Source organism: Mobula birostris, chromosome 13 (assembly GCF_030028105.1).
Source record: "Mobula birostris isolate sMobBir1 chromosome 13, sMobBir1.hap1, whole genome shotgun sequence".
NCBI lineage: Eukaryota > Metazoa > Chordata > Chondrichthyes > Myliobatiformes > Myliobatidae > Mobula > Mobula birostris.
This window is the reverse complement of record NC_092382.1, coordinates 1,680,808-1,705,226: the sequence shown is the minus strand read 5'-3', so window position 1 is coordinate 1,705,226 and position 24,419 is coordinate 1,680,808. Positions and strand designations below refer to the sequence as shown.

Below are 24,419 nucleotides of genomic sequence, written 5' to 3'. Positions count from 1 at the left end.
ACACTTATCTGGGTTGAACTCCATTTGCCTCTTCTCAGCCCAGTTTTGCATCCTATCAATATAGATATAGATAGATAGATATACTTTATTAATCCCGAGGGAAATTTGGTTTCGTTACAGCCGCACCAACCAAGAATAGAGTGTAAATATAGCAATACAAAAAACCCCAACAATCAAACACCAAAATGCAAACTATGCCAGATGGAAAATAATTCCAGGACCAGTCTATCGGCTCAGGGTGTCTGACCCTCCACGGGAGGAGCTGCATGTTCGATGGCCACAGGCAGGTACGACCTCCCGTGCTGCCAAGTGTTGTATCACGGTGGAATGTGGCCGAAGTCCAACAGTAAAAAGTTCAATATCCAGTCTGCAAACACATTCCTCAATCATAATATACCCCGGATTGCACTATCCGTTGTTAGCCAGATCAGTAAGCACCGAACTCCTTCACGCTTACCGCTCTCAGTGCACTTCCGGTCAGCCGGAATGGAATTACCCACCGAACTCCTCTTCTCCAAAAGTCTCTGTTGTCTCGACCCGGTCCTCTTTCCTCGACTTTGTGATCCCCCTCTGTGTGTTTTCCTCCGGATTTCAGCTGGGGTGTCCATCGCTCTGTTCGCTAAGCCGGCCGGTGTTTGCTGGTCCGTGAAATATACAGTGCGACCTTGCTTCTGTCTCGCATGTTGGGATGTAACCATTTCCAGTGCTAAAGAAAACCCAAAGAAAACTCTCTCTACCAGCATGTTAGACAGCGTGCAGCTTCGACGTGTTACCGTGAGAAAAAAAATACAAAAAATAACGGAAATTAAAAAGTAAAAGGAATAGATCGGATTGGCTGTACCAGGCTGCATGCACAACTGGTGCATGTGCAAGATATATCTTCAAGCCAACACTTTAGATAAAATTTTAGTATCAAAATTGAGTAAAGAGATAGGTCTATACGAAGAGCATTTAGTAGGATTCATATTCTTTTTGAGAATGAGCAAAATGGAAGCTCCGTAAAAAGACTCTGGTTGTCTTCCTTCCTGTAAGGGTAGAACATAAATGTGGTATAAGCAAGGAGGAAAAAGCCTAATAAAATTCTCCAGAGAATCCACCGGGTCCTGGGGATTTCCCAGAATGCAATTCTCAAATAGCCTGAGCAATTTCATCCTGGGAAATAGGTTGATCCAATTGCCTACGATCATCTAATGAAAGATTAGGAATATTTAATTGATCTAAAAAATTATTCATTGCAATATTATCATTAACAGAGTCAGATCTATACAATTTAGAATAAAATTCTCTAAAAGTTCATTAATTTCAAGGTGGTCAGTTGTCACGTCCCCATTAATTTTATGTATTTCTTTAATTTGCCGCTTGGCTGAAAATGGCTTCAATTGATTAGCCAGTAGCTTACCAGTTTTATCTCCGTGAATATGAAGTTGACTTCTATCTTTTAAAAGTTGGCTTTCAATTGGATATGTTAAAAGAAGATCATATTTAGTTTTAGTTTCAATACGTCTCTTATATGTTTCAGGATCAGGTACAGAAGCATATTTATGGTCCAGTTGCTTTAACTGATTGGCTAATTCATTTCTTTCTTTGTTAGCTTTTCTAATGATGTTTGCAGTATAAGAAATAATTTGACACCGGATGTACGCTTTAAAAGTATCCCATATAATCAGGCTAGACGCCTCTTCCAACGTATTTTCTTCAAAAATAAAGAGTAATTTGATTCTCCATAATTTTTTTAAAAAATCCTCATCGGATAACAGAGTTGAATTAAATCGCCAAAATCTACTCATGGGGATAGGACCAGGAAGATTTAAAGATAGAATTACAGGAGAGTGGTCAGAGATAGCAATCTCTTTATATTCAATTGATCGAACTAATGGAATCATTTGACTATCAATAAAAATAAAGTCAATCCCGGTATAAGAATGATAGACATGAGAGAAAAAAGAATACTCCCTGTCCGTCAGATGAAGAAATCGCCAAGCATCAACTATACCACATTTAGTTAGAAAAGATTGGATAAACAAAGCTGATTTATTAAGTGTGGCTGGTTTAACAAATGAGTGATCAAATACTGGATCTAACCAGCAGTTAAAATCTCCTCCCATCACAAGGGCGTAAGTACACAAATCTAGCAAATATGAAAATAGACGCTCAAAAAATCCTGGATCATCTACATTGGGGGCATAAACATGAGCAAAAACAATCAACTTACTGTCTAAACTCCCTGATACAATAACAAAACGACCATTAGGGTCCGAAACAACTTTATGCTGAATAAAGGGAACTGTAGTATCTACAAAAAATCGAAACTCCACGGGATTTTGCGTTAAACGAAGAGTAGAATTCCTTACCCTTCCACTCAGTAAAAAAAACGTAAGGTATCACAGCTGTGTATGTGTGTTTCTTGTAAAAAAAAATAATGGGTGCTTTCATTTTCTTAATATAAGCAAACACTTTGTTCCTTTTGGTGGGGTGATTCACCCTTTCACATTCAAACTAAACAGGTGAATATTTCGAACCATTTTAAATACCAATCAACATGTAATTAAAAGATCTGGCCATAAGTTATTAAAACTAGAAAGCAAACCGTAAAGTAAGGTATTGAAACAAACAATCATATATTCAACCCAACACAGCTCCCAGAGAGAAATAGGCCCTACCCCCTCCCCTACCCAAAGCGAGAAAGCTGACCAATAGACAGTCAGTGAGCTAAGAACTAAGTACCGGCCCCAAAAAATCCTGTTGACAGAAAGAACTCCAGTCCTGCGATGTCATTATGTCCCTACCAACACACAACATAAAAAGTAAAACAACTTAGTATTTGAAAATGTGAAAGGATCAATTTAAACAAATTCAAAGAAAGCTGTATTAAAAGAAAGCCTCAAAAAGGGATAAAATAAAGTAGTATCAAAAAATATATGACAAAAGACAATATATGAACAGCCAAAACGTAACCTTATTTCAAATTCATATTAACAGAAGAAAAAAACTTGATCAAATAAGAAGTATAACAGTTTTAGAATTCATCCTTCAGAAACTCTTTTGCATCTTCAACTGAATTTATTCTTTTTCGCAATCCGTTCTTCAAAACAATACTCAGACGTGCGGGGAACTGAAGAGATGGTTTATACCCTTTATTATAAAATTCCGACATAACTTCTTTATATTTCATGCGATCAGCCAAAACTTCAGGTGAATAGTCTTCCACAAATCTAACCTTGCAATTTTGGAAATCGATCATTCCTTGTCTCCGGGTATGGTGAATTAAAAGGTCCTTCATACGAAATTCATGAAAGACTAGTCTGATCGATCTGGGTTTCGCCACCAAGGACAATGGCTTCAAAGTCAGAGAGCGAGAAGCTCGATCGAGCTTCAGCTCAGATGTGAATAAAGCAGGGAAAATCTGCTTCAGAAAGTTTGCAAAAAACTTCGTAGGGTCAGCGCATTCAATTGATTCTTCAAGACCCAGGATTCGCAAGTTATTTCTCCTATTTTTATTTTCGAGACTGATGATCCTTCTCAGCATTTTATCATTGGATAAAGATAACTCTTTGCAGAGTTTAATTGTATCTTCAGTGTCCTCTTCAAGTATCATTAGCTTCGCAGTATTCTCCTGAATTTGGTTCTCATGCTCAAATAAAGTTCGCTGAATTGTATCCAATTTGCTGTTAAGCCGTTGAAACTCTTCACAGAATTCCTACTTTTGCCGTTTAAGGAAGTCACTGATTGAATCCAAAGTGACTGCGGATTCATCTTCTGTTTCTCTTTCTTTTGCAAACGCTTTGGTTCTTTTCCCAGCCACAGTAAAGCAGTATTGAAGTTTTATAATAAGGTTTCAAAAAAAAAAGACTGGTAGGAGACAATTAAGTAAACAAGGTAGGAGCAATCGAAAAGCGGCCAACAGGGCTCTGACTGCTTCTTATATCTAACATCTGCTTCCTTCTTCCACTTGACGAGTTGCCTCGCGTGTTTCGTCAGCCACGGTTCCCTTTTCCGACCATTTTTTCCTTGCCTCAGTGGGACAAACCTATCCTGAACCCAGCACAAGTGGTCCCTAAACTTCCTCCACATTACTTCTGTGCTTTCACCTTTCAACACCTGTTTCCAATTTACTCTCGCTAGTTCCTGCCTCATCCATTCATAGTTAGCCCTTCTCCAGTTAAGCACTTTCCCATTTTGTCTGTTTTTATCCTTTTCCATAGCTATGCTGAAGCTAAGGGAGTTGTGGTCACTCTCACCAAAATGCTCCCCCACCAAGATGTCTGCCACCTGACCAGGTTCATTACCCAGAACTAGATCCAGTATGGCCTCTCCTCTCGTCGAACGGTCCACATACTGTGTCAGGAATCCTTCTTGAACACACCTGACAAATTCAGCCCCATCTATCCCCCTTGCAGTCAGGAGGTGCCAGTCAATATGAGGGAAGTTGAAATCACCCATAACTACAACCCTGTATTTCCTGCACCATTCTAAAATCTGCCTGCTTATCTGCTCCTCGATGTCCCGAGGGCTATTTGGGGGCCTATAGACCACTCCCGGCACAGTGATTGATCCCTTCCTATTTGTGACTTCCACCCACACCGACTCAGTGGACACCCCCTCTGCAGCGACCTCCCTTCCTACAGCTGTGATACTATCCCTGATCAGTAATGCTACTCCCCCCCTTTTCTACCTCCCATCCTATTCCTTTTAAAACACCTAAACCCCGGTACCTGCATCAGCCAATCCTGCCCTTCCTCCAGCCAAGTTTCAGTAACGGCCACAACATCGTAGTTCCACGTACTGATCCATTTTCTAAGTTCATCCCCTTTATTCCTAATACTCCTGGCATTGAAATAGACACACTTCAACCCCTCGAACTGGCTACATGTATGTTTTGTCCCCTGCCTGCCCTTCCTCAGCAACTCAGAACACATAGCATCATGCCCTTGTCCTTCTACCCTCATCTCTGCACTCACATTCTGATTCCCACCCCCCTGACAAACTAGTTTAAACCCTCCCCAACAGCTCCAGCAAACCTGCCCACCAGGATATTGGTTCCTTTCCAGTTCAGGTGCAGCCCGTCCTTGTTGTACAGGTCAGACCTTCCCCAGAAGAGATCCCAATGCTCCAGAAATCTGAACCCCTGCCCCCTGCACCAACTCTTCAGCCACGCATTCAACTGCCATGACTTCCTGTTCCTACCCTCTCTGTCTCGTGGCACAGGCAGCAATCCTGAGATTACCACCCTTGAGATCCTGCTTTTTAACTTTTTTCCTAACTCCCAATATTCTTACGCTCCAAAGAATAAAGACCTAATTTGTTCAACCTTTTGCTGTAACTTAGGAGATGAAATCCAGGCAACATTTTAGTAAATCTCCTCTGTACTCTCTCAATTTTATTGACATCTTTCCTATAATTCAGTGATCAGAACTGTATACAATACTCCAAATTTGGCCTTACCAATGCCTTGTACAATTTCAACATTACATCCCAACTCCTATACTCAATGCTCTGATTTATAAAGGCCAGCATACCAAAAGCTTTCTTCACCACCCTATCCAAACGAGACTCCACCTTCAGGGAACTATGCACCATTACTCCTAGATCCCTCTGTTCTACTGCATTCTTCAATGCCCTACCATTTACCATGTATGCCCTATTTTGATCACTCCTACCAAAATGCAGCACCTCACATTTATCAGCATTAAACTCCTTCTGCCATCTTTCAGCCCACTCTTCTAAGTGGTCTAAATCCTGTCTGCAAGCTTTGAAAATATTCTTCATTATCCACAACTCCACCTATCTCAGTATCATCTAATACTTACTCATCCAATTTACCACCCCATCATCCAGATCATTAATATATATGACAAACAACATTGGACCTAGTACAGATCCCTGAGGTTTAGTCATCAGAGACAATTGTGCTGTCCCTCACTTCCCACATCCTACAATCAGAGCACTGGACTGTCCTATCTACTGCCTCCATTACCAACTCCTAAGTTAATCAAAATAATTAAAGAAACATACCCAGCCTTACCTTACTGGGAGCAAGCTCGTCCTCTGCCTCTTCTCGCCGAAACCTCTCGAGCCAAAGCCTCAAAGCTCCACTCCTTCACTGGCCCACTCACTCACTGGCCGCTCCGCTTCAGCTACCCCTCTTTTTACTTGTTTGTTGAGCTTCTCAATTTACAATTGCCCAATCAAATTGCTTGGTCCCCTGACCTTGATTGCCCAATCAGCTGCATTCTGAGCTGTTCAAATTTTGATTGACATGATTGCACAATCCAACTGCCAGAACCTCTCGAGCCAAAGCCTCAAAGCTCCACTCCTTCACTGGCCGCTCTCCACTCCAGTCCATATAAAACTCCAGTCCCAATAAAGGTGAATATGCAGTAGAAGAAACTCCTCCCATGCTCAGTGACCAGGGTGCAGACTGGGTGTGGTGAGCAGCAGCAATAATTGCAGAGTTCAGCACCAACAGTCACTCTCAAAATTGCATTCAGCAACGGTGATGGACAAATATCCAGCAAGCAGCTTATTGAAACATTCCAGTACTATGTCACAAGTGTAACATGCTGTGAGGTTTCACTGCTAATGGAATGGCCTCTCTGCAATGCATCACTGCTGAGGTAACGGTTTCTCTGTAGCAGCAATGTTTAGGTTACGACTAGAGACAACAGGGTTTTGGAACGCAGGGCTATCCAATGAGAGAAATGTTGTTCTTTCTTGGGAGTCTGGAAGAGAGATTTTTGCAGTCTTTTGCCGGGGAGCGATGAGAAGACATGAATGGAGAGATTGGGCCTTTCTTCTTCATTATTTTTTTTACTCGTTCTATAGTCAAAGTAAGAAACTATAAAGCCCAAACGTTTAATCACAGATTATGTACCGTTTGTTTTCTCAGGGTACTGATTTGTAACAGGGAACACATCAAGCAGCATCCACCCAAACAAGATTTCTTAAGACTGGCCGGGCTGGGGGGGGGCTATCACCCCCTATATTAAGCTGCCAGTCAAAGTGAGAGTTACATCAGGTTAGAATACTGAGTGAATCGCTTCCCACATTCACAGCTGTCGAACGGCCTCTCCCCACTGTCAACCCAATGATGCACATTCGGTGCAGAGTGCTCAGAGAATCTCCTCCCAAAGTCTGAGCAGCTGATCGACCTCTACTCGGTGTGAACTCGCTGGTGTTTCTGTAGATTCGATGACCGAGTGAATCCCTTCCCACACACTGAGCAGCTGAATGGCCTCTCCCCTGTGTGAACACGCTGGTGTCTCTGTAGATGAGATGACCGAGTGAATCCCTTCCCACAGTCTCGGCAGGTGAACGGCCTCTCTCCAGTGTGAACTCGCTGGTGCATCAGTAGTTGAGATGACGAAGTGAATCCTTTTCCACAGTCTGAGCAGGTGAACGGCCTCTCTCCAGTGTGAACGTGCTGATGTACCTTCAGTTGATATGACTTAGTGAATCCCTTCCCACAGACTGAGCAGGTGAACGGCCTCTCCCCAGTATGAACTGACTGGTGTGCCTGTAGTTCAGTTGACCAAGTGAATCCCTTCCCACAGACTGAGCAGGTGAACGGCCACTCCCCAGTATGAACTGACCGGTGTGCCTGTAGTTCGGATGCCTGAGTAAATCCTTTCCCACAATCTGAGCAGGTGAACGGCCGCTCCCCACTGTGAACTCGCTCGTGTCTCTGTAGGGTGCATGACTGAGTGAATCCCTTCCCACAGACAGAGCAGGTGTACGGCCGCTCCCCACTGTGAACTCGCTGGTGTGCCATTAGGGCGGATGACTGAGTGAATCCCTTCCCACAGTCTGAGCAGGTGAACGGCCTCTCCCCAGTGTGAACTCGCTGATGTACCTTCAGTTGGGATGAGGAAGTAAATCCCTTCCCACAGTGCAAGCAGGTGAACGGCCTCTCCCCAGTGTGAACTCGCCTATGTGCCTTCAGTTGGGATGAGCAAGTGAATCCCTTCCCACAGTCTGAGCAGGTGAATGGCCGCTCTCCAGTATGAACTCGCTGGTGTACCTTCAGTTCAGATGACTGACTGAATCCCTTCCCGCAGTTCGAGCAGGTGAACGGCCGTTCCCCGGTGTGAACTCGCTGGTGTACCTTCAGTTCAGATGACTGAGTGAATCCCTTCCCGCAGTTTGAGCAGGTGAATGGCCTCTCCCCAGTGTGAACTCGCTGATGTACCATCAGTTGGGATGAGCAAGTGAATCCCTTCCCACACACTGAGCAGGTGAATGGCCTCTCCCCAGTGTGAACTCGCTGATGTACCTTCAGTTTGGATGAGCAAATGAATTCTTTCCCACAGTCTGAGCAGGTGAATGGCCTCTCTCCAGTGTGAACTCGCTGATGTACCTTCAGTTGAGATGACGAAGTGAATCCCTTCCCACAGTCTGAGCAGGTAAACGGCCGCTCTCCAGTGTGAACTCGCTGATGTACCTTCAGTTCAGATGACTGAGTGAATCCTTTCCCACAGTTTGAGCAGGTGAACGGTCTCTCTCCAGTGTGAACAGACGAGTGTACTTGCAGGTGGGATGATCGAGTGAATCCCTTCCCACACACTGAGCAAGTGAATGGCCTCTCCCCAGTGTGAACTCGCTGATGTACCTTCAGTTGGGATGAGCAAGTGAATCCCTTCCCACAGTCTGAGCAGGTGAATGGCCTCTCTCCAGTATGAACTCGCTGATGCACCTTCAGTTGGTATGAGCAAGTGAATCCCTTCCCGCAGTCTGAGCAGATAAACGGCCTCTCCCCGGTGTGAACTCGCTGATGTACCTTCAGGTGGGATGAGCAAGTGAATCTATTCCCACACATTGAGCAGGTGAACGGCCTCTCCCCAGTGTGAACAGACCAGTGTGCTTGTAGGTGGGATGGCCGAGTGAATCGCTTCCCACACACTGTGCAGGTGAATGGCCTCTCCCCAGTGTGAATTCGCTGGTGTCTCTGTAGATGAGATGACCGAGTGAATCTCTTCCCACAGTCTGGGCAGGTGAACGGCCTCTCCCCAGTGTGAACTCGCTGATGTACCTTCAATTGGGATGACAAAGTGAATCCCTTCCCACAGTCGGAGCAGGTGAACGGCCTCTCCCCAGTGTGAACTCGCTGATGTACCTTCAGTTGGGATGACAAAGTGAATCCCTTCCCACAGTCGGAGCAGGTGAATGGCCTCTCCCCAGTGTGTACTGACTGGTGCCTCAGTAGGTGAGATGATTTAGTAAATCCCTTCCCACAGTCCGAGCAGGTGTACAACCTCTCCCTAGTGTGAACTTGCTGGTGAGCCATTAGGTCAGATGACCGAGTGTATTCTTCCCCACAAATTCAGCAGCTGACCAGCCTCTGCCCAGGGTGAACCGACTGGTGTGTCCACAGGTGGGATGACCGACTGAATCCCTTCTCACACACAGAACAGGTGAATGGCCTTGTCCCAGTGTGAACTTGCTGATGTACCTTCAGTTGAGATGACCGACTGAATCCATTCCCACTGACTGAGCAGGTGAACGTGTAGGTCCTTGTGTAAAATGACGGGCGTGCCAGTCTGTCAGATGATCGAGTGAATCCCTCGTCACAGTCCGAGCACAAAGGATGATCAAGTGAATCCCTTGCTCCACTTCTTAAATATCCGGCTAGAGACAGCAAAACTGGCTTGCTGTGTTCGAGATTCCCATAGACAAATTCCTTGTCATTTTTAACCTGTAAAAATATTTACAAAATCCATCAATGGGTGTAAGACAGTATTTCAGATGAGATCACTTGAGTTGTCAAGGTGTGATCTGGCATCACACTATTACAGTGAGGTTCAATCCAAGTTCGAGAGAGAAATCATCTTCTAACTGGGCACAGTGCTGGTATCTAGAATGACCAACATATTCTCTGATACTGTTCCTGTCTCGATAACAATGGGAATTTCTGCCATCTCCAATCTGTGACCTGGCTCAGTTTGACTCTGTCTATTCGTATTATTCCCTGTTCCCACTGAGCTGCATGGATGACTGGTAGGAACTGAAACACTCTCACACAAATAGCTGGCAGTGCATTCCACGCACCCAGCACTCTCTGTGTAAAAAACTTACCCCTGTCATCCCCTCGGTATCTATTTCAAAGCACCTTAAAACTATACCCCCTCGTGTTAGCCATTTCAGCCCTAGGAAAAAACCTCTGGCGATCCACACGATCAATGCCCCTCATCATTTTATACACCTAAAAAAGGCTCTAAACATAAACAAGGAAATTATACATTGCCTTGAGGATTTGTTAAAAGTGTACAAAATTATGACGGTATAGATAGGGTAATTGCAAACAGCTTTTTCCACTGAGGTTGGGTGGGATGATGACCAGAGGTCATGGGTAAGTGGGGAAGGTGAAAATTTAATGGGAACATTTGGAAAATCTCTTTATTGAAATGGTTGTGAGAGTGTGGAATGAGATGCCAGCACAAGTGGTGAATGTGAGCTCGGTTTCACCATTTAAAAGAAGTTCGGATGGGAGCCTGGATGGTAGGGGTATGGAGGGTGTTACATACCTCAAGGAGATGTGATTTTTTTTGTGAGAACAATGTAATGCTCTTTTGGAGGTCACCTGATGTAATTTTCCCGCCGATGTGAGGTCACGTGAGGACATTTTCACCATGGGTATATAAGGGAAGACCTCAGATGACGCAGTTAGTTTTTAGTTTTTAGTTTTCCAGCTAGAACGTGCGTCTGTGTCTCCGTTTCTATTGCGTATTTGTTTTTATGACGCAGTTTCATTTTTAAAACGGCATGTTACGTTCTGTTTGAAGGTACAATAGTGCTGGACTGGAAATTTTTGCTAGATGTGTTGATGTACCTTTTTCCAGCAGTATTGGAGAGTGAAGACTTTTTCGAAGTACAGGACCCGAAGGACTAAGAGAAATCAGGAATGTTTGGCAGCTTAATAAATGATCGACCTTATTGAGTCTTTGTTGAAGGAGTAGCGACCTGCATCGAAGATAACTCATACCAAAAGAGCAAGGTAGTTCATGCAAGGTGCTCTCTAGAATTTATGGTCTGTTGTTTTAAGCCGTTTATTTCCTGCATCATGAATCCTTTGGTCAGAACAAACAGGAAAGTCGTGTCAATGAAGAAGTCCTTCTCCAGAGAAGTCTCTCCCAATTGAATGTATAAATCTGTTGGACTTTCGAATTTACCATTTTAAGAACCGTATTTGACTTTACCACTTTATGTACTGTTTTCACATTTAACGCTTTAAGAACCAGTGCCAAGTGACGATTTGTTGAACGGCTGCATAACTTCCGGTTAAGGTTTTTGTTTGTTTTTATATTGTTTATCCGTGTTTAATAAATGTTTGGTTGTTTTCCTATAACCTGTCTCGATTGATATTCATTGTTGCTGGTTACATAACATAATTTGTGGGGGCTCAGCCAGGAGATGTTCCGATTTTGAGGTTAAGTGCTGATAATTGCCATTCTGATTTGGAAAAGGAAAATACCCGATTTTTTTGAGTTGGATTGGTGTGTGAGTGGTATTCGGCAACAATGAATATTAACGAGTTTATGGACATGCCTGACTCGGTGTCTTTAGTGAATGCAAAAAAACCTGAGGTATTGGAGATTGCGAGGAGGTTGGATATTAAAGGAATTACAAAGAATACCACAAAGGCTTTAATACAAAGAAAATCGCTGAGCATTATATTAATTTGAAAACTTTTGATGATGAGGTGTTAGATAGGTTTCCAATGACTAATCTGGAAATGCAGTTGCACCTTGAACAGTTGACGTTTGAAAGATTTAAAGTGGAAATGGCCAAAAGAGAGGCTAATTAAAAAAGGGCATTTGAAGAAAGGGAAGCTGAAAACCGGAGGAAATTTGAGTTTGAGATGGAGAAATTAAGGATGGGAAATCAGTCTTCTGGTTCTAAGAAACAGTTTATTGCTAGTCGTGAGGTTATTTTGGCTCCTCCATTTAATGAAGCTGAAGTGGACAAATATTTCCAGCATTTCAAAACCGATGCACTGAGTTTAAAGTGGCCGAAAGAGCAATGGCCGCGTGATGTTACAAAGTGTAATTAAAGGCAAGGCACAACAAGCTTATACAGCTTTAAATGCTGAGCAAGCACTGGATTATGATACTGTTAAACAGCATATATTAAAGGCATATGAGTTGGTTCCGGAAGCGTATAGAGAAAGATACAGAAATTTGAAGAAATCTGTGGAAAAAACTTATGTAGAATTTGCCTATGAGAAATCTATGTGTTTTGAGAGATGGGTTTCCTCTAAAAATGTGAATGGGGAGTTTAATACATTAAAAGAGTTGATTTTACTGGAGGAATTTAAAAGAAGCATTCCTGTTGAAGTGAGAACATACTTAAATGAAAGGGACATTGCTACATTGCAGGAGATTGCTAAATTAGCTGATGAATATGCTTTAATTCATAAGAATAAATTTTCTGCAGGTAAAATTTTTAAAAGGAAAAATAGCACAGAGAGTCAATGTAAACCAGAAATTAAACCTGAAGTGAGTGAGAAAAGTAAGGATGAAGGGAGACATGTGAAGGAAAGACATTTTTGGTATTATTTGTAATTATTGTAAGAAACCTGGACATGTAATAGCTAATTGCTTTTGATTGAAAAAGAAAGAGAAAGAAGCCGACCCAGATGCTTGTGTGCAGCATATTGAAACACCTTTAAATTCACAGGGTTTAGAAAACATTAATGAAGATGTGTCAGAGTCTGACCAAGTTAAGAGGGGATATGAAACTTTTATAACAGAAGGATTTGTATCCTTGAAAGAAGGATCTAATTCAGTACCAATAAGAATACTTAGAGATACTGGAGCTTCTCAATCACTAATATTAGACAGTGTGCTAAAATCTGAAGTCTGACTAAAGTCTGACATTGTGAGGTAAATTATATAAGAGGAGTTGGGAGTGCCCTCATGCCAGGACATTTGCATAGAGTAAATTTAAGGTCAGGATTAGTTACAGGGATTGTTAAAGTAGGGCTACAATCCAGTTTAACTGTGAATGATGTTTCTCTTTTGTTATGGAATGATTTAGCATGTGGACAAGTTTTTCCTGAAGTGCATTTGAAAATAAATTCAAATTCTGAGGAACCACAGAGGGAATCTAACACAGATTCTTCCTGTGTTGTAACAAGAGCTATGGCTAAAAAGACTGATGTACAGGATGAGGTTGTTACCCATGACAGTTCAACTCAAGATTCGAATTTTGAGGATGTATCAGAAACTTTCTTACCTACGTTATTTGATCAGGATTTTGGTGGTAAGTCTGACCAGGAAGATTTGTCTTTATCTCGGAAGGAGATGATAGCAGAAGAACAAGCTCTTTCAGATAGTGAAATTGAAAAAGTACCAGTGGGATATTATTTTGAAAAGGGACTATTAATGAGAAAGTGGAGAGCACCTACAATTCCTGCTAGTGAGGAATGGGAGGTTAATCATCGGGTAGTAGTTCCTAAAGTTTATCGAAATGAGGTTTTAACTATGGCTCATAGTATTCCTTTGGGTGGTCATCTAGGTGTAAAGAAAACTATGAACAAAGTTTCTAAACATTTTTATTGGCCTAGTTTAAGACAAGGTGTAGCGACATTTTGCAGAACGTCCCATACATGTCAAATTGTGGGTAAACCTAATCAGGTTACTCCAGTGGCCCCACTGCAACCAATTCCAGTACTTGGTGAGCCGTTCTCAAAAATCATTGTAGACTGTGTAGGTCCTTTGCCAAAAACTAAACCTGGACATCAATATTTGTTAACTATTATGTGCACAGCGTCTAGGTTTCCAGAGGCAGTACCTCTTAGGAATATAACAGCCAAAACTGTGACAAAGGGTCTTATAGTTTTTTTTACTTATTTTGGGTTGCCTAAGGAAATACAACCGGATCAAGGTAGTCATTGTATGTCTGGATTGTTTCAGCAAATAGTTTATAAACTGGGAGCAAAACAGATTATCTCATCAGCCTATCATCCAAAATCACAAGGAGCCTTGGAGAGATTTCATTCTACATTAAAAACTATGATTAGGACATATTGTGTGGAAAATGAAAAAGACTGGAATGAAGGTATACATTTACTACTTTTTGCAGTATGAGAGGCAGTACAGGAATCATTAGGTTTTAGTCCTTTTGAACTTGTGGTTGGGCATAGAGTTTGAGGACCTTTGGCCTTGTTGAAAGAACAGTGGATTAATAAAGAGGTACACACTAGTTTGCTAGATTATGTTTTTTTTTAATTTAAAGAAAGATTATATAAAGCTTGTAGCTTGGCAAAGGAAATTTTAAATTAGCTCAAGAGAAGATGAAGACTTGGTATGATAAGGAAGCTAGGATGAGGTCATTTAAGCCTGGAGATAAGGTGTTGGTTCTTTTCCCAGTGCAAACGAACCCATTACAAGCTAAATTTCATGGTCCTTATGAGATTAAATCTAAGGTAAATGATGTAGATTACGTGATAAAAACCCCAGATCGGAGAAAGACAACACAGCTGTGTCATATAAATATGATAAAACCATATTAAGAGAGAGACTGCTGCTATGACTATTGTGATCAATAATGAGTCTGATCTTGATAAAACCTTAAGGGATGATTCATCTGAAACTCATTTTAAACTCAACATTATTTCAGCCACGTTACCAAATTCAAAAATTCTAGAAAATATTTATGGAAAATTAGCTTATTTACAGCCAGAGCAGAGACAGCAGATGAAACAGTTAATTTTTAAATACAGAGATTTATTTCCAGATGTTCCTAGAACAGCCACTGTAGCTACAGTTGATGTAGATGTTGAGATGCAAAACCCATAAAACAACATCCGTATCGAATGAACAGGGAAAAATGTGAACTTGCCAAATAAGAAATTAAGTATATGTTAGAGAATGATATTATTAGACACTCTAATTTGAATTGGAGTTCACTGTGCATTATGGTGCCTAAGCCAGATAATAGTATTAGGTTTTGTACAGATTACAGGAAGGTGAATGCTGTGACAAAAACTGATGCATATCCAATCCCTAGGGTAGATGATTGTGTGGATAAAGTTGGACAAGCCAAATTCCTTACAAAGATTGATTTGTTAAGAGCTTATTGGTGTGTTCCATTGACAGATAGAGGTAGAGAGATTTCAGTATTGGTAACCCCATCTGGGTTATATGAATATAATGTTCTTCCATTTGGGATGAAGAATGCACCAGGTACATTTCAGAGGATGATTAATAGCATGATTCAGGGATTAAAAGATACAGATGCCTATATTGATGATTTAGTTACAGGAAATAATACGTGGAAAGCACATATTACTGCGGTGGGGAAATTATTTGACAGACTTTCAAAAGCTAACTTAACTATTAACTTAGCTAACAGTGAATTTGGTCAGGCCACTGTGACCGTTAAGGAAAAGGGTTAAGGAAATTAAACTTCAATTTAGTAACACAGTTCAATGTTACAGGAGTACAATATTCTGATCACTCATATTAAGGGTAAAGACATTGTGATCACTGATCGTTTATCTAGATGTTAAATGTACAATGAAAAATTGTTTTTATGGAGTGGTATTTTAAAATTTGTAACACTCCTACTGTATATTAGTTTGTAAAGTGCTGAAAGATAAGACTGTATATATTGTGTATGTTGTAAGTTTTATACCTTTGTATAAATTGTTAATTGTTAAAATTTTGTTCTTTGAGAGACCAATATGTTTATTTTGGAGGAAGGTGTTACATACCTCAAGGAGATCTGTGATTCTTTTTTTGTGAGAATGATGTAATGGTCTTCTGGAGGTCACCTGATGTAATTTTCCCGCTGATGTGAGGTCACATGGGGACACGTGCACCACGGGTATATAAGGGAAGACCTCAGTTGACGCAGTTAGATTTTAGTTTTTAGTTTTCCAGCTAGAACGTGCGTCTGTGTCTCCGTCTCTGTTGCATATTTGTTTTTATGACACAGTTTCATTTTTAAAAAGGAGTGTTACTTTCTGTTGCAAGGTACAACAGAGCTGGATTGGCAATTTTTGCTAGATGCACTGATGTACCTTTTTCCAGCAGTACTGGAGAGTGAAAACTTCATCGAAATACAGGATACGAAGGATTAAGAGAAGTTGGGAATGTTCGGCAGTTTAATAAAGGATCGACCTTATTGAGTCTTCGTTGAAGGAGTAGCGACCTGCATCAAAGATAACTCATACCAAAAGAGCAAGGTAGTTCATGCAAGGTGCTCTCTAGAATTGACGGTCAGTTGTCTTAAGCCGTTTATTTCCTGCATCGTGAATCCTTTGGTCAGAACAAACTGGAAAGTCGTGTCAATGAAGAAATCCTTCTCCAGAGAAGTCTCTCCCAATTGAATGTATAAATCTGTCGGACTTTAGAATTTACCATTTTAAGAACCGTATTTGACTTTACCGTTTTAAGAACTATTTTCGCATTTAACGCTTTAAGAACCAGTGCTGAGTGATGATTTGTTGAACGGCTGCATAGCGGTTAACTTTCAGTTAAGGTTTTTGTTTGTTTTTATATTGCTTATCTCTGTTTAATAAATGTTTGGTTGTTTTTATATAACCTGTCTCGATTGATATTCATTGTTGCCAGTTACGTAACAAGGGCAATGGTCCCGGTGCAGGTAGTTGCATTAGACAGCTTAAATGCTATTTCAGCATTGACCAGATGGGCCAAATAGCCTGTTTGTGTACTGAACCTCTCCATGTTTCTATGACAGAGAAGCTGGATAAACATGTTTGGAAGGGAAAAGGTAGGAGTGACAACGGAGCAGCAATGGGAGGAGTTCGGGAGCCGAGTGATCGATACATCCCAAAGAAGTGGAAGCATTGGAAAGGCAGAAGGACACAACCGTGGCTGAAATGAGAAGCCACAGCCAACATAAAAGCCAAAGAAAGGGCAAAAACAGAACAAAAACTATTGGGAAGCTTTTAGAAACCAACAGAAGACGACAAAAAAAAATGTCAAATGAGCTCAGGGCGTGGAATTATGATACTGTAGTCCTGAGCCTTGGTTGTACCACAACAGAGGAACAAAATATCCCGGGCCTCAATATCGCTTGAAAACCAAGTTTCCCTGCACCAGTTACCCTTCAACTTTTATTTTGGCAGGCACATACAAACTCTACACCTTCAAACTTCACTTCTGAAGGCCTCCCACTTACCAAGTACTCCTTTGCCAGAAAACAGCCTGTCCCAAACCACACTTGTCAGATCCTTTCTGAGACCTTCAGAATTGACCCTTCTCCAATTTAGAATCTCAACCCGTGGTCCAGACCGCTTTTTTTCCATTTTTACTTTGAATCTCATGGCATTATGATCACTAATTTATGTCACCAGCCCTGGATCATTTACTAACAGATTATTGGACACTCCTACATCAGGAATTCTGCATACTGAATAAGAGCACATTTGACAAACTCTACCCCATCTAGTCCTTTCACAGTATGGGAGTCCCAGTCAATATATGGAAAATTAAAATCACTTACTGAATCAACCTTTGTTTCTTGGCATTGTCCTTGATCTCTGTAGAAATTTGTTCCTCTAAATCCTTCAGACTATTGGGTGCAACCAAGTCCCAATAATGACTACAATATCATAATTTTCTGTCCTGAGCTCATCTGGATTTCCTACGATGCCTCTTGCATTGTGATATACACAGCTCAGCATATTCATCGCTCCATGCTCAACCATTTGATTGCTGACTCTACCGGAGGTCTGAACAACATCTGACTGGTGTCAAGAAAACAAACTCTCCCTCATTGTCACAAAAACAAAGGAGCAGATTGTGGACAACAGGAGGAATGGAGACAGGCTAAGCCCTATTGACATCAGTGGATCTGGGGTTGAGAGGGTGAACAGCTTTTAAGTTCCTCGGCATAAACATCACCAAGGATCTCACATGGTCTCTACATACCGGCTGTGTTATGAAAAGAGCACACCAGCACTTCCTTCACCTCAGATGGTTGAAGAAGTTTGGGATGGGGCCCCAAATCCTAAGAACTTTCTACTGGAACACAATTGAGAGCATCCTGACTGGCTGCATCACTGCCTGGTATGGGAACTGTACTTCCCTTAATCGCAGGACCCTGCAGAGTGTGGTGTGGACAGCCCAGCTCATCTGTAGATGTGAACTTCCCACTATTCAGGACATTTACAGAGACAGGTGTGTAAAAAGGGCCCAAAGGATATTGGAGACCCAATTCACCACAACCACAAACTGTTCCTGCTGCTACCATCCAGGAAATGGTAACACAGCAAAAGGACCAACAGGCTCCGGGACATCATCTTCCACCAGACCATCAGACTGATTAATTCATGCTGATACAATTGCATTTCCACATTACATTGCCTGTTCTATGTACAAACTATTTATTATAAATTACTATAAATTACACATTGCACATTTAGAGGGAGACGTAATGTAAAGATTACTCCTCCTCATGCATATTAAGGGTGTACTGTATGTAATGAAGTCAATTCAATTCACCCTCTCCACTACTTGTTCTGTCATTCTGGCTCCCATTCCCCCTTCAAATTATTTTAACCACAACACCCCTCTCCCCACACTAGCACTACCAAGCCTTACCACTGGGATATTAGTCCCCTCTTGTTCTTTTGCCCTAACTAGAAACATGGAAAATAAGTGCAGGAGTAGGCCATTTGGCCCTTCGAGCCTGCACCGCCATTCAGTATGATCATGGCTGATCATCCAACTCAGAACCCCGCCCCAGGCTTCCCTCCATACCCCCTGATCCCTTTAGCCACAAGGGCCATATCTAACTCCCTCTTAAATATAGCCAATGAACTGGCCTCAACTGTTTCTTGTGGCAGAGAATTCCACAGATTCACCACTCTCTGTGTGAAGAAGTTTTCTCTCATCTCAGTCCTAAAAGGCTTCCCTTTTATCCTCAAACTGTGACCCCTCGTTCTGGACTTCCCCAACATCGGGAACGATCTTCCAGCATCTAGCCTGTCCAATCCCTTCAGGATGTTATACCTTTCAATAAGATGCCCCCTCAATCTTCTAAATTCCAACGAGTATAAGCCTAGTTGATCTAGTCTTTCATCATATGAAAGTCCTGCCATCCCAGGAATCAATCTGGTGAACCTTCTTTGTACTCCCTCTATGGCAAGGATGTCTTTCCTCAGATTAGGGGACCAAAACTGCACACAATACTCCAGGTGTGGTCTCACCAAGGCCTTGTACAACTGCAGTAGTACCTCCCTGCTCCTGTACTCGAATTCTCTTGCTATGAATGCCAGCATACCATTCGCCTTTTTCACCGCCTGCTGTACCTGCATGCCCACTTTCAATGACTGGTGTATAATGACACCCAGGTCTCGTTGCACCTCCCCTTTTCCTAATCGGCCACCATTCAGATAATAATCTGTTTTCCTGTTTTTGCCACCAAAGTGGATAACCTCACATTTATCCACATTAAATTACACCTGCCATGAATTTGCCCACTCACCTAACCTATCCAAGTCACCCTGCATCCTCTTAGCATCCTCCTCACAGCTAACACTGTCGCCCAGCTTTGTGTCATCCACAAACTTGGAGATGCTGCATTTAATTCCCTCGTCTAAGTCATTCATATATATTGTAAACAACTGGGGTCCCAGCACTGAGCCTTGTGGTTCCCCACTAGTCACTGCCTGCCATTCTGAAAAGGTCCCGTTTATTCCCACTCTTTTTAAGTAACTAAACCCCTATCACCCCCTTGACTTTCCTCTGCCAGGTAATGCCCCCCAACAGTTTCTAAAGTGGTCCACCTGCTGTTGTGTGGGATGGCCACAAGAGTACTCTGCGATGTCTAGTTAAACTCATTCTCCTTCCTCACTCTGACCCAGTTTCCTGTGTCCTGCACCTTGGGTGTAACTCACCTCTCTTCATTTCATATCCATCACCCCCTCCAACTGCTGGATGATCCAGAATTCATCCATTTCAAGCTGCAACTCCTTAAAGTGCAGGGTTACAAGCTGCAGCTGGATGCACATCTCGTAGGTGAGGGCATCAGGGACACTGGAGGTCTCCCCACCTTCCCACCAATGTACCCTCTAATTTGTAATGACCTGTATACACATAAATCTTGTACTGTCCATTTTTTTACCCAGTGACAACATGTGCACAGTGAATTTTATATAGAGAGATATTCATTTTAACAGCTAGCAAATCACTCTCGATAAGAACTTTGATGTGCTCTGGGTTTGATCGAGTTCATCTGCACTCTCACACAACCTCTGTAGCAGGCCTGTAACGGGTAATGAAGGATTTTCTCACCAGAGCTTTTGCACATCATCAATATGTCATTTGCTTGCTAAATTATGCTTCAAAAAGTCAAGATTTCCAAATATCATTCCACTTCTTCCCACTTGTAAATTCTCCAGCAACTTTTGCATCACCACAATACACACAGGTGACACCAGTTTCTGTATTGTACATAAATATTTCCCCTGAACCCTCCCCCAGGTGACTGACGGTGGTGAACTCAGTGATGGCAATGCCAATGAATATGAAGGGAAGGGCAGTAGTCTGTCTCATTGGAGTCTGGCACATTTGTGATGTGAAAGCTACTTGTTGCCCAAGCCAAAGGTCTTTGATATCATTATGTACCCAGAGAGAGTGGGTCAAAACATGTCCCTGTCATTTGGAACCTGATCCTTTTTTGGTATTTCACGAGACTCTGACAAGCATTTGATCCCGGCTAAATGACGAACATTGTCTTTTGTCTCTCTTTTAGCTAGACGTGCAGTACTCCTTAAGTGGAGAGATGAAGTTCCCCGTACCCATGTTCAATGGCTCAGGGATATTATGTCTTCTTTAGATCTTGAAAAGATATTAATAGCAAAAGGATAGTGAGGGATAAAATTGATCCCTTAGAGAATCAGAGTGGATGGGTATGTGTGGAGCCAAAAGAGATGGGGGAGATTTTGAACAATTTCTTTTCTTCGGTGTTCACCAGGGAGAAAGTTATTGAATTGTGTAAGGTAAAGGAAACAAGAAAGGTAGTTATGGAAAGTATAATGATTAAAGAAGAGGAAGTACTGACGCTTTTAAGGAATATAAAAGTGGGTAAGTCTCTGGGTCCGGACAGGATATTTCCTAGGACCTTGAGGGAAGTTAGTGTGGAAATAACAGAGGCTCTGACAGAAATATTTCAAATGTCATTGGAAACGGGGATGGTGCCGGAGGATTGGCGTATTGCTCATGTTGTTCCATTGTTTAAAAAGGGTTCTAAGAGTAAACCTAGCAATTATTGACCTGTGAGTTTGACGTCAGTGGTGGGGAAATTGATGGAAAGTATTCTCAGAGATGGTATATATAATTATCTGGATAGACAGGGTCTGATTAGGAACAGGTAACATGGATTTGTGCATGGAAGGTCATGTTTGACAAATCTTATTGAACTTTTTGATGAGGTTACTAGGAAAGTTGATGAGAGTAAAGCGGTGGATGTTGTCTATATGGACTTCAGTAAGGCCTTTGACAACGTTGCACACGGAAGGTTAGTTAAGAAGATTCAATCGTTAGGCATTAATATCAAAGTAGTAAAATGGATTCAGCAGTGACTTGATGGGAGATGCCAGCAAGTTGTGGTGGATAACTGTGTCTCAGATAGGAGGATGGTGACTAGTGATGTGCCTCAGGGATCTGTACTGGGTCCAATGTTGTTTGTCATATATATTAATGATCTGGATGATGGGGTGGTAAATTGGATTAGTAAGTATGCAGATGATATTAAGATAGGTGGAGTTGTGGATAATGAAGCAGGTTCTCAAAGCTTGCAGAGAGATTTAGACCAGTTAGAAGAGTGGGCTGAAAGATGGCGGATGAAGTTTAATGCTGGTAAATGTGAGGTGCTACATTTTGGTAGGACTAATCAAAATAGGACATACATGGTAAATGGTAGGGCACTGAAGAATGCAGTAGAACAGAGGGATCTAGGAGTAATGGTGCATAGTTCCCTGAAAGTGGAATCCCATGTGGATAGGGTGGTGAAGGAAGCTTTTGGTATGCTGGCATTTACAAATCAGAGCATTGAGTATAGGAGTTGGGATGTAATGTTGAAATTCTATAAGGCATTGCTAAAGCCAAATTTGGAGTATTGTATACAGTTCTGGTCACCGAATTACAGGAAAGATGTCAATAAAACTGGGAGAGTACAGCGGAGATTTACTAAAATGTTGCCTGGGTTTCATCTCCTAAGTTACAGAGAAAGGTTGAACAAGTTAGGTCTTCATTCTTTGGAGCATAGAAGGTTGAGGGGGGACTTGATAGAGGTATTTGAAATTATGAGGGGGATAGATAGATTTAATGTGGATAGGCTTTTTCCATTGAGAGTGAGGGAGATTCAAATAAGAGGACACGAGTTGAGAGTTAAAGGGCAAACGTTTAGGGGTAACATGAGGGGGAACTTCTTTACTCAGAGAGTGGTAGCTGTGTGGAACGAGCTTCCAGCAGAAGTGGTTGAGGCAGGTTCAATGTTTTCATTTAAAGTAAAATTGGACAGCTATATGGACAGGAAAGGAATGGAGGGTTATGGGCTGAGTTCAGGTCGGTGGGACGAGATGAGAGTAAGAGTTCAGCACAGAGTAGAAGGGCCGAGATGGCCTGATTCCGTGCTGTAATTGTTATAAGCGTATACGGTTACTATTCACTTTTTAATTCAGATATAGAGATCCAAAAGGTGTGGGGACCTTTTCTTGAATATTGACAAGTGTATTTTTTTCTTCCCTTGATAGTCAGATCCTGCATTTCCAGCTTTCTTTGATTCTTTGATTAGGTAGCAGGCTGCTTTTTTTATTAGTGATTTCACTTTTTACCACAATATATAGATCTGGGGTGATAAAAGTTTATCTCAAATGTCCTTTTAAATACTTATATTATAATAGTCGGCTTGGAGTTGGATCGTGGGTGGGTTGGGTGCTTTCCTTTCTAATTTTTCATTTTTAATATGGGTGACTTACTCATTTATTAAGACATGTATTATTGTTATTTTTGTCTGTATTGCAATGATCCCTCTATTTACACTATTGACTTTTTTCTTCCACACTGTTTGTAGAAAACTAAAAAAAATTTTAAAAAACATGACCTCATGGGTAGAAAGTCCAGAACAAGAGGGGGTGGAACAAGCAACAGACACAAAATGCTGGGGGAACTCAGCAGGCCAGGCAGCATCTATGGAAAAGAGTACTAATGCTGAGTTCCTCCAGCAATTTGTGTGTGTTGCTCGGATTTCCAGCATCTGCAGATTTTCTCTTGTTTGTGACTGGAGGCAGAACAAAGGTGATTTTCACAACAGCTGATGTAAAAGATTTTGTTCCCTTTCTCCGAGTTCCCGATCCTTGCATTTAGACAGCTGGAGCTCAGCTCTGTCTGAGAGACCCATCGGTTCCCATTCCCTCATCAGCCGGAAGCTCCCCGGGGCCCGTGTACGGATGGTGGGGCTGAGAGAGAGGGAAGAGAGCAGGACTGTCCCGGGATTGCGGGTCACGGAGTCCGGAGTCACAGCAACTACCCGAAGTCGGTGTTGAAAACGCCGCCCGGTGAGACCCCCAACCCGGAGACCCCTTCTCACCTCAACCGATCATCCGGGGCCTTTTGTGCCCCGCGCGCTGGTGAGCTCGAGCTTGGTCGGTTTAACGGCTGGGCTACTGATCACGTGACCAGCCCCTCCCCCACCGCTGTCAACAGAGGAGTCACGCGATGCGCTGTTCCCATTGGTCCGAAGTGATGTCAATCATTGCTTCCAGCCAATAGCGGAGGCGGACCAGCCGAGAGGGCGTTACCCCCGATGACTCCGTCTCCCGAACTTTCCGTCAGGGCGGGACAACCGTCAAAGTAAATGTCCGCTTTCTGATTTATTTCCATTTCCCTCCGAGGGAAGTTGGGGCGTTTGTGAAGCGTCTCCTGCGGCCGGAGTCTGATGTGTCGCTGAGAGGTAGGAGGAGACCGCTCGGCCCGTCGGTTTGATGCCGGTTCCCCGGGGAGGGAGAGGATGAAGACGGGGAGAGAGGGGGCGGACAGGATGTTTGTCCCGGTGGGGACAGGAGGGGCTCATCTGTGGAAATGTCTGAGCCCACGGTGGTGGCGATTCACCACATTGGGGGGCAAACACCGGCAGACTGTTGCCCTGCAAGCGGGGCCGATGGTCCGGGCAAAGTGACAATTATTTGTGTTTTGTTGAGACTGTACCGGGAATATGGTGTAAAATCCCGCTCCCCACACTAACACGGGTCACACAGACCAAAGAACAAACTGCCGGAGGAACTCAGTGGGTCGGGCAGCATCTGTGGAGGGAAATGGACCGTCAACATTTCGGGCCGAGACCCTCCCTCTGGACTGAGAGTGGACGGGAAATAGTCCGAGAAAAGAGGTGAGGGGTGGGGATGGGGCAAGAGCTGGGGAGTGAGAGGTGGATCCAGGTGAGGGGGAGGT

At 42.6% G+C, this 24,419-nt stretch overlaps 1 protein-coding gene across 3 annotated transcripts; it reads right to left on the bottom strand.

The window, feature by feature from the left end:
* Nucleotides 1-79: 79 nt before the first annotated feature.
* On the bottom strand, nt 80-23,618 carry LOC140208198 (uncharacterized). Of its 3 annotated transcripts, none has more exons than XR_011888685.1 (3): nt 23,560-23,618; nt 6,023-9,688; nt 80-1,025 (listed from the first exon to the last, which is right to left on the bottom strand). XR_011888685.1 is itself a non-coding variant. In XM_072276708.1 (2 exons), the coding sequence occupies exon 2, from the start codon at nt 9,278-9,280 to the stop codon at nt 7,151-7,153; it is 2,130 nt and encodes a 709-aa protein (XP_072132809.1). In that variant the 5' UTR covers nt 9,281-9,688; nt 23,560-23,618; the 3' UTR covers nt 1,032-7,150. The 3 variants fall into 3 exon arrangements, 1 of the variants encoding a protein (XP_072132809.1); XR_011888684.1 differs by having other exon boundaries at nt 80-706; XM_072276708.1 differs by lacking the exon at nt 80-1,025 and having other exon boundaries at nt 1,032-9,688.
* Nucleotides 23,619-24,419: the final 801 nt, after the last annotated feature.

Coding starts and splice junctions, on each gene's coding strand:
- LOC140208198 (XM_072276708.1), bottom strand. CDS start 9,280: ATGGCTCACCAGCAAGTTCACACTAGGGAGAGGTTGTACACCTGCTCG.